The sequence below is a fragment of the Perognathus longimembris genome, chromosome 14 (assembly GCF_023159225.1).
Source record: "Perognathus longimembris pacificus isolate PPM17 chromosome 14, ASM2315922v1, whole genome shotgun sequence".
In the NCBI taxonomy this organism is placed as follows: domain Eukaryota; kingdom Metazoa; phylum Chordata; class Mammalia; order Rodentia; family Heteromyidae; genus Perognathus; species Perognathus longimembris.
This window is the reverse complement of record NC_063174.1, coordinates 25,041,129-25,056,334: the sequence shown is the minus strand read 5'-3', so window position 1 is coordinate 25,056,334 and position 15,206 is coordinate 25,041,129. Positions and strand designations below refer to the sequence as shown.

At 41.9% G+C, this 15,206-nt stretch overlaps 1 protein-coding gene across 1 annotated transcript; it reads right to left on the bottom strand.

The window, feature by feature from the left end:
- Nucleotides 1-319: 319 nt before the first annotated feature.
- On the bottom strand, nt 320-15,206 carry Mapk1ip1l (mitogen-activated protein kinase 1 interacting protein 1 like). The gene is made up of 4 exons (XM_048362953.1): nt 15,075-15,206; nt 6,233-6,254; nt 4,152-4,841; nt 320-1,878 (listed from the first exon to the last, which is right to left on the bottom strand). The coding sequence occupies exons 2-4, from the start codon at nt 6,248-6,250 to the stop codon at nt 1,867-1,869; spliced, it is 720 nt and encodes a 239-aa protein (XP_048218910.1). The 5' UTR covers nt 6,251-6,254; nt 15,075-15,206; the 3' UTR covers nt 320-1,866.

Below are 15,206 nucleotides of genomic sequence, written 5' to 3'. Positions count from 1 at the left end.
GAGGTAGCTACTCAAAAACACCATTCACCAGGCAGCATTTGATTTTTGTTTGCTGTTTGCTAGTCCTGGGGATTGAACTCAGGGCTTGGACACGGTCCCTTGGATTTCTTTTTGTCCAAGGTTAGTGCTCTACCATATGAGTTGCAACTCTACTTCTGGCTTTTTTTCTTTTTTTGAGTAGTTAATTGGAGATCTGAGTTTCATAGAATTTTTTCCTCATGATCTTCAGATCTCAGCCTCCCAAATATCTAGGGCTGCAGGCATGAACCACTGGCACCCAGCGAATTTAACATTCTTGACACTTTAATTATACAAGAAATAAGCTACTGAATATTTTATTTCAAAGTAAAAACAGAACTCCAGCATAAAATTTGCATATCAGTCAGAGTAATTTCACAATACATTTTAGAAACCCAATGAATACATTCAAAAGTCCAAAACATTTCTGATAAATAAGCTCAGGTCGATCCCAAACCTAAAGTCTCTGGTTTACAGGCAAGCTGTCAAAAGCTACCAGGATTGTTTTGGATGTTACCGATTGAGAATAGTCGACACTTAAGCAATACAGTGACATGGCTTTAAATTCAGTTGCAGAGATCTAGTTTATCTTTTCAGTGTTAGAGCTAGAGAATAACTTTCAAAAAAAGATGGTACTCAATTCCACTTATTCAATTGTCAACAAATACAGAACAGAACTGTTAGCCATTAATACTCAGTAAAATATGCAGGAAACACACAGCTCCGAGAGATACATTTTTGATTCACACTGCACAGAGCAGTCATATAGGCATGACTTAAAGAGTTCTTTAAATATAACTGCTCTATGTTCTCACAACAGACCTTAGTGTGCCAATTTTCCCTATCGGGGAAGAATCAAGGGATTTGCTCTCTGTAAAGAATTGTGAGTGGGTCAGGGGAGGCGACAGGGAAAGGGCTGGGCAGAACTGCCTCAGGTTTTATGGGTATAAAATTACAATGAAGCAACTGTTGCAATGAAACAATTCCCAGGGTTTATCTACTTTGAGGTTCAAAACAAGGAGAGAATTATTTCTTTCCTTCATAAGCCACTCTAAAGCAACACAAAGGGATCATCAATTCTCTAACAATATAACTTACACATTGGCTTAGATTTTAGAAAGTTAGGCTAGAGGGGTACTCAGTGGTAGAGTGCTTGCCTAGCATGTGCAAAGGCCCTGGGTTCCACCTCAGAACTCAAAGTTTTCATAAATGGCAGATTTCAGTGCTATATAACCTGTGTGGCAAAAATAGAACATGAGAAGTTTTTACTCAAAGCTCAAGGATAAAAATGAACATTGTCTGGCTAGTGAACTCAGTATCTGGCTATTAAAAAATATCTATCCAAAACATAATCAGAAGAGGACCACATTCATTTACCCTATAGAGCAGCACATCAAGAGGAATCATTTGTTTAGGTTATAGTGTGATTGTTACCAATGTCATTTTGGGGTAAAGGTGATTATAGAAAAATACTTGAAATAATTTGCCAACATAGTTGCAGATTCTCACAGTAATTCATACATAACATCTTAAAATTGTAATGGTGCATTTTCATGATTTAAACAAATCATATCAAAGAGCTATTCCAAATACTTCAACCACTTTAACTTCCATGAAAACCAAATAAAATATCACATCTGAATGATTTGTTTCTGTTTTTATCCAATTGCATCCATTTGATGAATTACATATCCAAGTTCAAGAGGCAGATATCTTCTGAGAGGTGCTAGAGTTGTTGTCTCGTGAGTGGCCTCTATGAACCGAGAAACAGCAAATCTGATACATGCACTTGTGTGCACATACATGTACTTCAAAAAGCAAAGCGTCATCTCTTCATCCACTGTTAACTTAATGGTAAGACTGCAACAGAAAAAAGAAAAATATCAACTTTTGGACGTTGTAAATGGATCTTATTATTAATTCTATGCTGTGGCTTAAAATAATTAATTGCTTAGTAAACCCAAATAGCAAGTCATCTCAGTTTACATTGACATACATTTTTGCAAAAAAAAAATTTTTTTAGAGAACATAATCTATCAAGAAGTTATACCGAAGAAATTTTGGTGGCACTTCATTAAGGTGTGTTTGTGTGTGTGTGTTGGTGCTGGTACTATGGCTAGAACTCTTGCTAGGCTTGCTTGTTTACAGCTGATATTCTACCACTTGAGCCACTGCTCCAGAAAATGTAATCATTTTGTTGGGTTAACTGGAGATAAGTCTTGCAGATTCTTCTGCTCAGGCTGGCTCTGAATGTCAATGTTCTAGATTTTAGCCTCTTAAGTAGCATGTATTTACTTACAGGTGTGAGCCAACAGCACACAACTAGATTTTTTTTCTTTTAAAGTTGAGGTGGATATTTAAGGAACCTGGTTGAAGATCTTCATTTGTTATCTTGTAGTTTAAGAGTTATCAAGCTGGGTGCTGGTGGCTCATACCTGTAATCCTAGCTACTCAGGAGGCTGGTTCAAAGCTAGCGCAGCCAGGAAAGTGTGAGACTTTTCTCTCCCTTTAACTACCAGAAAACTGGAGGTGGTGCTATGACTGAAAGTGGCAGAGAGCTAGCTTTGAGCAAAAGAACTGAGAGACAAAGCCCAGGCCCTGAGTTCAAGCTCTACAATTGGAAAAAAACCTTAACCAATTTTCTAAGCAGGTTCCCACCGGGATATTCACTTGGCTTACCTCACAGAAGTAGGCTGTTTTTCTGTTATGTTACATACTCAAGACAAGACACTCAACTAAAATGTCAATTATTTCCAGTCTGGTTGGCAGGAAAGCATAAAGCATGACATGCAACTGACAATCAAGAATAGAGGTATAATCTGGGGCTCAATGCTGTTTTAAGAATCTGCCAAAACTTTGGCTGAGAAATATCAAAGAGAATTGCCTGGAAAATGGGCCGTGTTTGCCATCTACTGCCTTAGGTTTTCTAAAAACCGACCTCTATCAAGTTGAGACAGGTACAGATTCCTTTTATTCATCTATGCTTTGGAGTTATCCAATAAAAAACAGAGAGATAAGGGCTGGGAATATGGCCTAGTGGCAAGAGAGCTTGCCTCGTATACATGAAGCCCTGAGTTCGATTCTCCAGCACCACATATCTAGAAAACGGCCAGAAGAGGCGCTGTGGCTCAAGTGGCAGAGTGCTAGCCTTGAGCAAAAAGAAGCCAGGGACAGTGCTCAGGCCCTGAGTCCAAGCCCCAGGACTGGCAAAAAAACAAACAAACAAAAAAAAACCCCAGAGAGATAAGAGATGAGCGGCAAACTAAAGCAGCCCACTGAAATGTATCACAGAATTCGCCTCAAGATGCTACTAAGAACTTTGCTTTACTATATTACAAAGTCTTTGGAGGTTTTTAGAAAAAATTTCCTACGGTCTGGGGATATGGCCTAGTGGCAAGAGTGCTTGCCTCGTATACATGAGGCCCTGGGTTCAATTCCCCAGCACCACATATACAGAAAACGGCAGAAGTGGTGCTGCGGCTCAAATGGCAGAGTGCTAGCCTTGAGCAAAAAAAAAGAAGCCAGGGACAGTGCTCAGGCCCTGAGTCCAAGCCCCAGGACTGGCCAAAAAAAAAAAAAAAAAAAAAAAGAAGGAATACTTCTGCTCATCAGTCATCCTTTTAACATGCCATGCCTGAAATACCCAAAGGCTTCACATTTTTCACTTTATACATTCAAACTCTACAAGCTGGGGCTGGGAATGTGGCCTAGAGATAGAGTGCTTGCCTAGCATACATGAAACCCTGGGTTGGATTCCTCAGCACCACATAAACAGAAAAAGCCAGAAGTGGCACTGTGGCTCAAGAGATAAAGTGCTAGCCTGAGCAAAAAGAAGCCAGGGACAGTGGTCAGGCCCTAAGTCCAAGCCCCAGACTGGCCAAAAAAAAAAAAAAAAAAAGTTTTACAAGCTTTCTTTTTTAAAAATTAATTTAGTTATTATTATTTTGTATGTGTGTGCACTGCTTGGGATAAAAACCTAGGGCCTTGCATACAAGCACTTTGCCACTGAGCTACACCCCTCTCCACCCCCAGTATGTTTTCAAAGCTTTGTGATCTGCCATCCAGAACTGGGGAGGGACAGTTTTCCAGGTGTGCTTACATTAGTACATGTAACATAACAAACCAGCACTCACATGGGGGGCACCAGGCATTGGCGGAGCACCAGAAGGTCCTGAAGGCACTTGAAAAGGATTATTGGGAGTAGGATAGAGTCCTGGTGTGGGGTATGACCCTGCAGGGGCAGGATAAGGTGCTGGTGGTCCCCAGGCTCCTGGCGGCACAGTGCCCCATGGAACAGGTGGCGCTGCTCCTGGTGCTTGGGGAGGAGGAGGAGTGGGATAGGGCCCTGGGGATGGGTACGGCATATTAGCAGTAGGGTACTGCCCTCCCATTCCAGGTGCCCAAGGTCCAGAAGCCATGGATCCCCATGGGCCCAGACCAGCTGCAGCTGGATCTGTGGGAGCACCATATGGTCTAGGTAGCTCTGGAAATGGCATATTTGGTGTAGGATATGGCCCTGTGGGGCCTGGCACAGATGGAGCTGGATAAGGACCACCAGGTGGGGGTCCAGAAGGAGGAAAGGGTGTTGGGGGTCCTGGTGGTGGTCCAGTGGGAGGCACGGATGGATACATTCCTGTGGGCGCTGGTCCAAAAGGCACAGTGGACGATGTTGCACTTGGGGGGAGTCCAGATGGCACAGATGGTGGAGCACTTGGGTTATTCCAAGGATTGGAACCTGGCCAGCCCTGAGGAGGTTGGCCGGGCTTTGTATTGCTCACAGCAGAGGTTTTGGCAGGTGAATGTTCAGGTAGTGCATCTGCTAACTGGAATACAAAACAGGTATGTCTTAGCTATCTCACCCAGGTATAAGGCAGACCAAGCATGATTATGAATGGCTAAGTATCAACTTTATAGTGCAAATTGTTCAGAGGAACTCAATTTTTTCTAAATACAACTAAATACAACTAGTCATACTGTGCTGCCTTTCTGTGTTGTGTTAATACAATAGAGTACAGTAATTAAGAGGGCAAAATATGAGTCAAGATCTGGGTTTGAATCTTGGCTTTAATCCCAACAAGTCATATATCTTCTCTAAAACTCCTCATTTTCAAAAGCAGTTTCAGAGTTAAGTTTATTCTTAAGGGAGATTGTTCATTTGTTCGTTAGTTAGTTCTTTTCTTTTGTGAGTCATGGGACTTTGGGTCTGGGCGCTGTCACTGAGCTCTTCAGCTCAAGGCTACTACTGAGCTACCACTTGATCCACAGCACCACTTCTGGTGTTCTGGTGGCTAAGTGGAGATACGATTTTCATGGACTTTCCCGCCCAGCTGGCTTTGAACTACAATCCTCAGATCCCAGCCTCCTGAGCAGCAAGGATTATAGGCATAAGCCACTGGCCCCTGGCTTGATAATTTCTTTCTTTCTTTTTTAGCCTTCTTATTTGTTTTTTTGTAGAACTGAGGACTTAAAATTACACAAGTGCTCTTCCAATGAGCCAAATCCTCAACCCTCATGAGATATACTTTGTGTAATGCAGTGGCCATAGTGCTTGGCATAAAATAACTTCCAGTAAATGCTGGGGCTATTACTATATAAAAGAGAAAAGAACACAAAGATTATCACTCAAGAACTCAAGAGGGCTGGGGATGTGGCCTAGTGGTAGAGCGCTCGCCTGGGTTCGATTCCCCAGCACCACATATACAGAAAACGGCTAGAAGTGGTGCTGTGGCTAAAGTGGCAGAGTGCTAGCCTTGAGCACAAAGAAGCCAGGGACAGTGCTCAAGCCCTGAGTCCAAGCCCCAGGACTGGCAAAAAAAAAAAAAAAAAAAAAAAAGAACTCAAGAGCTTGGGCTGGGAATATGGCCTAGTGGTCAAGTGCTTGCCTTGCATATATGAAATATGGGTTTGATTCCTCAGCACCAAATATATAGAAAGAGCCGGAAGTGGTGCTGTGGCTCAAGAGGTAGAATGCTTGTCTTGAGAAAAATGAAGCCAGGGACAGTGCTCAGGCCCTGATTTCAAGCCCCAGGACTGGCAAAAACAAACAAAGCAAAACAAGAAATTTAAGACCCTTTCAAACATGCAACATCTGTGTAAGTGAAAGCAAATCACACATCCCCCAAAATCTAGGCATCACAAAAAAGCATTCTTTCTAAAGTTAGGATATTTTTCTTAAAAAGCCAAAACCTTACCAAAGATAAGTACATCCACTTACCGAAAATTCATCAGACATTTTCCTAAAGAAAGGAAGAAAATTTCACAATCAGTGCTTACCGTTTCTTTTAAACCCCACCCCCGCCCCCCCCTTTTTTTTTTTGCTAAGTACTGGGGCCTGACCTCAGGCCTTCATGTGTAGTAGGTCACACTCCAAAAAACCAAAACTCTAGCTCTTTTTGCTTTGGTTGTTAAGATAGGGTGTCTTTTTTTTTTTTTTTTTGCCAGTCCTGGGGCCTGACCTCAGGGCCTGAGCACCGTCTCTGGCTTCGTTTTGCTCAAGGCTAGTACTCTGCTACTTGAGCCACAGAGCCACTTCTGGCTTTTTCTAAATATGTGGGGCTGAGGAATCAACCCAGGGCTTCGTGTATACGAGGCAAACACTCTACTACTAGGCTGTATATTCCCAGCCCTAAGGTGTCATATTTTGCCCAGGCTGGCCTATACTGCAATCCTTTATTTATACTTCCTACTGTATCGCTGGGATGAGAGGTACATGTCACTTACACCCAGCTTTTTCTGCTGAGATGAGCTCTTGTTAAGCTTTTGCCCATACTAGTATTGATCCTAACTCCTCTCATCTCTGGTCCTAATCAGCTAAGATTACAGGTGTGAGCTATTGACAAAAGGTTTTACACTATTCAAGTGGAATCTTCATTTATATCATATCCCACTCCCTCCCCCATCTTGGGGCTTGAACTCAGGGCCTGGGCGCTGTCACTGATCCTGCTTGTGCTTGAGGTTAGCACTTAACCACTTGAGCCACACAGTGCCAAAGCCAGTTTTTCTGAGTGGTTTATTGAAGATAAAAGCTCAGGCTGCGATCCTCAGTTCTAAGCTTCCAGCATAGCTAGGATTACAGGCGTGAGACATCAGCGCCTAACTTATATCATCTTTTTTAACACAGGAAAAAATTCCCACTGAAGTGATGTTGATCAAGAGATCCCTGGAAAGATGACCTGCTGTAACCTTCAAGCAGAGGAGGCTACAGGTCCAACTGACCTCCCACATGCACAATTTATGCTTTGATTTTTGTGTTAGTTTAGATTGCTTTAAACAATGATTTAGAAAACAATTATTGATAACATTAGCATGTAACATCAAGAAAAAGCACCAGAAGTAGAATTTATGTCAATGGGTAAGTTTATCTATCTGAAAATTCCATGCTAATTTTACACTCACTTCTTTCTCTCTTACCTCTAGATTTTACTAAAATTTGAAATCTAAAACTGACCCTTTATATTAATTTTCATTTAACTTGACTACATTTGGTGCCAGTACTAGGGCTTCCTCAGTTTTTTTCATTCAAGGCTACCACATCTTGACTTGGGGGCTTCTAAGGGTTAAGTGGAGATAAGAGTCTCACAGACTTTCCTCCTGGGATGGCTCTGAACCATGATGCTCAGATCTCAGGCTCCTGAATAGATAAGATTACAGGTGTGCGCCACCAATATCTAGCTTGGAAGGTAGAATATTTTGATATCCTATTTACAGTCCAGTGAATTTACTGCTATCAATTTTGCTAATTTTTATTTACTTATCTATTGTAGTATTGAGGATAGAACTCAGAGCCTTGTGCATACAAAGCCATTTCAGGATGTACTTAAAATTTCAAACCTCTTATCTAGCAAGCACTTGGGCATTAAACCGAAGTATATTTAATACTGTGGTGTAAAACCTTAAGTGTTCAAATGAACTCCAAGTTATGGAAATAAGAGGATTATCGTTATTTTCAACATACCATGTGAAATTATGCTTTTTTCTTTTGTCTTTCTTCCCCATGGTTTTACCTCTGATGTCACTGTAACTGATTTTGGTACCATGAGTATTGTATACACATTTATTGGAACTAGGGAAGGGAGGGGAACATCAAAATGGGCAGACAAAGGATAAAAGATGAACCAATGCAACAGCAATATTTACAAAAATATATGCTGTAAACCAAACTGTACAACTCATGGGAGGGAGGGAGGGAAATGGGGAAGGGAAAGATGGGAGAGAAATGAGGGAGGAGGTAACAAGTTTGATAAGAAATGTACTCACTGCCTTATATATGAAACTGTAACCCCTCTGTACATCACTTCAACAATTTAAAAAAACAAAAAACAACCTTAAGTCATCAAGTCAGAATTGTGCCAACTGTATATGCCCCTGTAACCACCACCAATCAAAACGCAGAACATATCCATCACTCCAGAAAACTTATTTATGTCCCTTTTTGGCTTGCTTCTGCCTGATTCTTGACTTGGTATGACCAGAGCAATACATAGCAAGCCTTCTTTTGTCCTTAATCATTTTACTAGTTAGTAGGACATCCTCATTTTTCTCCCTCACTGCTTTGTTAGCTAGCAAAAGAACATATTGTCACATACAAGGCAAATTTTTCTCTTAAGTTCTTTTTATTTATAATTATTATTTGCTGGTCCTGGGGCCTGACTCAGAACCTAGGCTCTGTACTTGAGCTTCTTTTGTGCTCAAGGCTAGCACTCTACCACTTGAGCCACAGTGCCACTTCCAGCTTTTTTGGAGTAGTTTATTGGAGACAAGAGTCTCAAGGACTTTGCTGCCTGGGCCTGCTTTGAACCATGGTTGTCCTCAGATCTCGGCCTCCTGAATAGTTAAGATTACAAGTGTGAGCTACTGGAACCCCACTCCAAAGTTCTTTATAATTAAAGACCTGGTTTGTTTGTTTTTTTTAACCAGTCCTGGGGCTCGGACTCAGGGCCTGAGCACTGTCCCTGGCTTCTTTTTGCTCAAGGCTAGTACTCTACCACTTGAGCCACAGCTCCACTTCTGGCTTTTTCTATACATGTGGTGCTGAGGAATCAAACCCAGGGCTTCATGCATGCTAGGCAATCACTCTACTACTAGGCCACATTCCCAGCCCCAATTGTAGAGCTTTTAAATGTTATTTTTTATGTAGTTCATTTATTTTCCCCTACATGTGACATCTGGACTTGGGGATATATTTAAAGGGGCCCGCTCTAAGATTTAAATTTTTTTCTTTCTTATAGTATATTCATGGCTTCTTGCCTAAAATCTTTCAATCCTACCAAGTAGTAATTATCAAATAACGTAGCCTTTCCTTAACTAATTGAACAAATCACCTTTAGCACACTTCAATGCAGTTACTGACTAGTATTTGCTGACAGTTTGGCAAGGAACAGACGTGTTCCCATGATACCAATTCTATTATCACCACTCCATTCCCAGTTAAGGCCAGAGGAAAAGGAAGTTTAGCAAGTTAACTTAAGGTCCTATACTAGTGATAAGCAGAGTACAGGTTCAAATCCATTTACAGTGAGACTCTAGAGCCTAGTGCTTGACCATAGAGTTGCATTACTCCCACAGGTATTCTGGACTCTTCTGCTCATCTGCACTGTAGCATCTGTATATTTAAACAAATTTTATTATCAACTATTTATAGTTCTTTTCAAATTTTCCTAAACATTCTTGTTCAGGGTTTTCCAGGTTATTTTGTAAAAAATAAAGCCTGTAGGGATTCTGGTTGGAAATGCATTACATTTACAGATTAATTTAGGACACACAAATCTCATTTAAGAATGAAGCATCTCTTTCTAGCTGCCATACCTGTCATTTAGTTTGCTTACTTTTGCCCTTTTTGGGTTGTGATGGGGATCTCGTTTTGTCACTTAAGTTGGAAACGTACTCATGCATTCAAGCAATCTTTCCACTTAAGCCTCCCAAGTAGCTGGGTTTAAAGGTGTGTGTCTCACCTCGCCTTGCCTTAGTTTCTCAAGATAGATCTCTAATGCATTTCTTGTAAAAGAGATTGTAAACAGGCTTTCCCACTGTTTTCTAATTGGGCATTCATATATAGGAAAGGTTTTAACATTTTTAGTGTATTACTTTTGTAAGCAATGACATTACTGGATCATTTTATATTTTTCTTTGTGACAGTCCTGGGGCTTGACCTTAAGGGCCTGGGTACTGTCCCTGAGCTTCTTTTGCTCAAGGATAGTTGCTCTACCACTTGAACCACAGCTCTACTTCCAGCTTCTTCTTCTTCCCTTTTCTTTTTTCTGGTAGTTTACTAGAGATGAGTTTCACAGACTTTCATGCCCAGGCTGGCTTTGAATTACAATCCTCAAATCTCAGCCTCCTGTGTAGCTAGGATTATGGGCATGAGCCACCAGTGCCTGGCTGGATTATAAACGATAACTGATTCTTATTTCAATAGTTACTTTCTCTTTCCAATATTTAGAGCTGGTTTAAGCACCAGCTTGTTTTCAAACAATGAAACGTTCAGCAGTGGTAATAACATCCTCCCATTCTCTTGAAAATGTTTCAAATGTTTGATTCTCATTTTCAGAGGTTTTTACAAAATTATGCCAAGAAAGCTTTTATGTATGGCACCGTATTTATTTATCCGTTTCACTATTTTAAAAAAAATTAGGCAAAACAATTTCTTCAGAAAAGTGTTCACTACCTAATGAGTTGCTCTTAGTGAATAGACTTATACTAGGTCAGTTCTGGGGCTTGAACTTGGAGCCTGGGCTTTGTCCCTGTGCTTCTTTTTGCAAGAGACTAGTGCTCTACCACTTGAGCCACAGTTCCACAGCCGACCTTTTCTGAGTAGTTTATTGTCGATAAGAGTCTTACGGACTTTTCTGGGCTGGCTTTGAACCACCATCTTCAGATCTCAGCCTCCTGAGTAGCCAGGATTATAGGTATAAGCCACCAGCACCTGTTAAGAACTTTATATTTAGGAAAAATAAAGGGAAGCCTAAGGCTTTTTATTAAGAGGTATCAAAAAAGCATCCTGGGGCTGGGAATATGGCCTAGTGGTAGAGTGCTTGCCTCGTATACATGAAGCCCTGGGTTCAGTTCCCCAGCACCACATATACAGAAAATGGCCAGAAGTGACACTGTGGCTCAAGCGGCAGAGTGCTAGCCTTGAGCAAAAAGAAGCCAGAGACAGTGCTCAGGCTTTGAATCCAAGCCCCTGGACTGGCCAAAAAATAAAAATAAAAATAAAATAAAAGCATCCTGAATGTACAGAAAACATAATCTACTCATTTTTTTTTTTTTTTTGGCCAGTCCTGGGGCTTGGACTCATGGTCTGAGCACTGTCCCTGGCTTCTTTTTGCTCAAGGCTAGCACTCTGCTGCTTGAGCCACAGCGCCACTTCTGGCCATTTTCTGTATATGTGGTGCTGGGGAATTGAACCCAGGGCCTCATGTATACGAGGCAAGCGCTCTTGCCACTAGGCCATATCCCCAGCCAATCTACTCATTTTAATAGTAAGGTTTGTTATACACTACAGTATATTATCTGATAGTACTCTTAAGGACCAATGCCAGAAGAAACTATGAATGCATAATAAATTTAAAATCTACATAAGACTGATAGGTTTTCCAAATAGGGTGAGCTTTTCTGTACTGAAGTGCATATTAATTCTGGAGCTAACAAAGTGACCCATTCAGTTTCATATGGTGGTAGTGTTCAGGTTTTCCAGATCGCACTTTTCCCCTTGTAGGTTTTTGAAAAAGATATACACAATATTCTGTTGATATTAGTTAGAACGTTTGATACAACATAGATTATTCAACATACTGCTTTACCAGTCAACTAAAGTTTTAAGTTCAATATCAAAGTATGGAAAATAGGATATGAGAAAATAGGATATTATGAAACCCCAGACAAAGCAATTACAAACAGTATACTTTGCTGTTCTATTACTGCCTTAGTAACCTGCTTTCCATGCTCAGGATAAATAGTGTTCATGTTAATCGGAAACATTCTAATCTCTCAGGGATATATATTCATCTGAAAAAGGTAAAACCATAGAGGGTGATTAGTGATTCAACCTGAACAAAGTTGCAGAATGTAAAAAGATCTCAATTTTCTTAAAAAAGTATTCTAAAAATCTGAATTATGTTAATTATTAAAAACGAGGGCAATGTAACCTTATCAAAAAGTTTATAGTGATGTATACCTGCAATCCTAGTATGTGGGAAGCTATGTTATTCGGAGACAATCGAGTTTGAGTTCAGCCTAGGCACATAGTGAGACTGTGTCTCAAATATACAATCGAAGTTTTTTTTTTCCTTTTTGGTATAATCTAAAACTATTACCTCCAAAAATTTCCATTACTACTTCCTAGCATAACATATCCATTATCTGCCACTTCTGGCCTATATATGTGGTGCTGAGGAAGCGAACCCAGGACTTCATGTATAGGAGGCGAACACTTTACCACTAGGCCATATATTCCAGCCTACCAGAAGAAAGTTGAAGTCGCTAATTAGGATTTATATATAAGCAATACTTCAGAGGCCCATCCAATCAGATTGATAAAGAAAAGTTTGAGTACATACAGTCATGAAACCTGAACACTAATCCTTTTGATAAAAGCAAACTTCTAACAAGAGAGCATTTTGCTATCAAAGTTATAACTCAGCAGGGCCTGGTGGCTTACTCCTATAATATGCCTAGCTAACTGGGAAGCTGAGAACAGCAAGACCAAGGTTCAAAGTTAGCCCAGGCAGTAAAGTCCAATTAATCAGCAAAATGCTAGACTGGAGACAAGGCTCAAGTGGTATAGTACCAACCACGAGCATGTACAGTTCAGGGAGAGCACGGGTCCCCAATTTCAAGCCTTAATTCCAGCATGCACACACTAATTCCCAGCTACCTCAACGATAATTGAAAAGTAACACAGCAATCTATGATGCACTAAATAAATACATTGAGAGGAAATAAGGATTTACTAAGGGAAATCAAGATTTTTGTGCTGATTTTTTTTAGTATGGGGAAAGGATGGTATTGCACTGAAAACAAATACTGAATTAAAATATATGGTATTTTTAAATATTGGCTAGTTTATCAGATTACACTCCATTTTAAAATACTGGGCAACTCAAGGAACTGGGGTACAAAGTTTGTGAACACTTTTGATCCCCATAGTAGCTTTTACAATTTACTTAAATATTTATTAGACACCTGTGCTTTGGGAAATTAACATAGCACAGACATTCTGGAATAGTGATGTCTCTGCAGTATAGGAGGAAAATAAAGGAGTAGAATGTTAATATTATACAGGTTAAGTTTGTGGAAAATCTGTGGGGACACTTGAGCAGTTCAGATTGGATGGAACAAAGCAAAGAAAAAAAGAAAGCAACACAAAAGTTTTAGAAGTGAAACCTTAGACAAGGATTTGAATCTGTTCACTATCTCAGCCAGCTTATCTCAGGTCCACTTCAGTTTCTTCACTGGTATAGAATGGGTCAGTAATAATGTATGGAGACTAATTGGTATTCTATACTAGAAATGAGCTAAAGTGGTGTAGGCAACAAATATCAAATTTTCTTATTTTCCTTTGCATATGTATGTACATATTGCCCAAATTTAAGAGTGGGTGCCTAATTAAAACTGCAGTTCTTCACTAGCTGGCTGGATTCGGGACAAGTCCAATTCTCCAAACCTCAAAGGTACAGGTAGAGAGGCCCCACCTCCCAGACTGCTGAGACAGAAACAAATCTTAGTCACTGTCTGGCATAGGGCAAAAACTCAACAAATGCTGACTTTCACAATTGCTTCAATGGGTCCAGAAAACTTTACAAGCAGCCTTCAACCCAGAAACCACAGCAGTGAACCAAACTCCCAAGTTTGGCTCAAAACTCATTTGGTGATAAAAATCGGATCTGAAGCTATTTAGTTTTTATTAAACCTCATTTATGGACGCAATATTCTATTTCTGCAGGTCTTACACGCCCCCCCTTTTTTTTCTGCAGCATTGGGGATTGAATCCAGGGTCTCACAGGCCAGCCAAGCGCTCAACCACAGACAGCAACAGATTCTGTACAAGTACCAATTTTGGAATTGGGCTAGGGTGAGAGAACAGCTGATTCTGCTGGGATAATCTTAGTCTTTCTAAGCTATAAAATTCCAGATATCTTAACTCCCAAACATACTTGTTCTAGGGGTTGCAGAATAGAAATGGGCATCACTATTCCTCCCAGAACAAAAACAACGTATGCAACTTGAGAGTTTTCGGAAGCAAAGTTTTGCATAAGGGTCTCCGAGACACCTGTAAACAAATGTCTGTTCCTCCTGACCAAAGAGCAAAGTACTTGGGGAATACTTTTGAAGGCTACCCCGGTAGTGAGCTGGCTGGCGGCTTTAAACCCCAACGCCCTCCAGGTGTGCACGTCAGTCGTCTTTCCCTCGCACTGTAGGGCTGTGGCACCAGGACCGTCGATTAAAAGCATGACTCGTAGTTTCCCAAGGAAGGAGGAAAGTGGTGCGATTATTTCGAAGCGATCAAGCACAAAACGTGCTCCTAGGGAAGAAGAATGTGACCCCAGACGTGTAGTTTAGTTGTCAGGAGAGCAACCTACTGGACTCCAAGACCAGCATGAACGCTGTCACCTAATGGATTCTCAATCGTCGGAGACGCTGGTGATGAATTCCTCCGGGCCTTTCCTATTAGGAGTTAAGTTACGGGCAGTGGTGGCGAGTGGGGGTCAGGGCCCAAGGGCGCGAGACCCGCGGCCCCGAGGGGCCTGAGGAACAAAGGGAGTCCGAGATCAGCCGGAGCGAACCGGCCTGCGAGCGGGTCGCGCCCGCCGGGCCCGATGGGGGAGGGGAGGCCGTCAGAGCCCCGACCCGCCAGGCCTCACGTCGAGCGCCGAGAGCCCAGCCGCCTCGGCGCGCGGCGGGCACCCGGAGTCCCGGGGCCTCTGCCCCCAAGGAGCGCGCGGCCCGGGGAATGCAGGGACTCCGGGCGCCTCCGCACCGCGCCCAGCTCCCGCCAGTCCCGCGCCTTCCGCTCCCCACGCCTCTCCGCAACCCCGCCAGAGCCGCAGAAGCAGCCTCACCTGGCAAGGTCGGAGCCCGAGGCCCAACGCAGCAGCGGTGATGGATCCGAGGGAAGCGGACGCTGAAGAGCCGCGTAGCAGTCAGACTGACGGCAGCAGCGGAGGCAGCACCACAGCAGCGCGCGGCTCCTC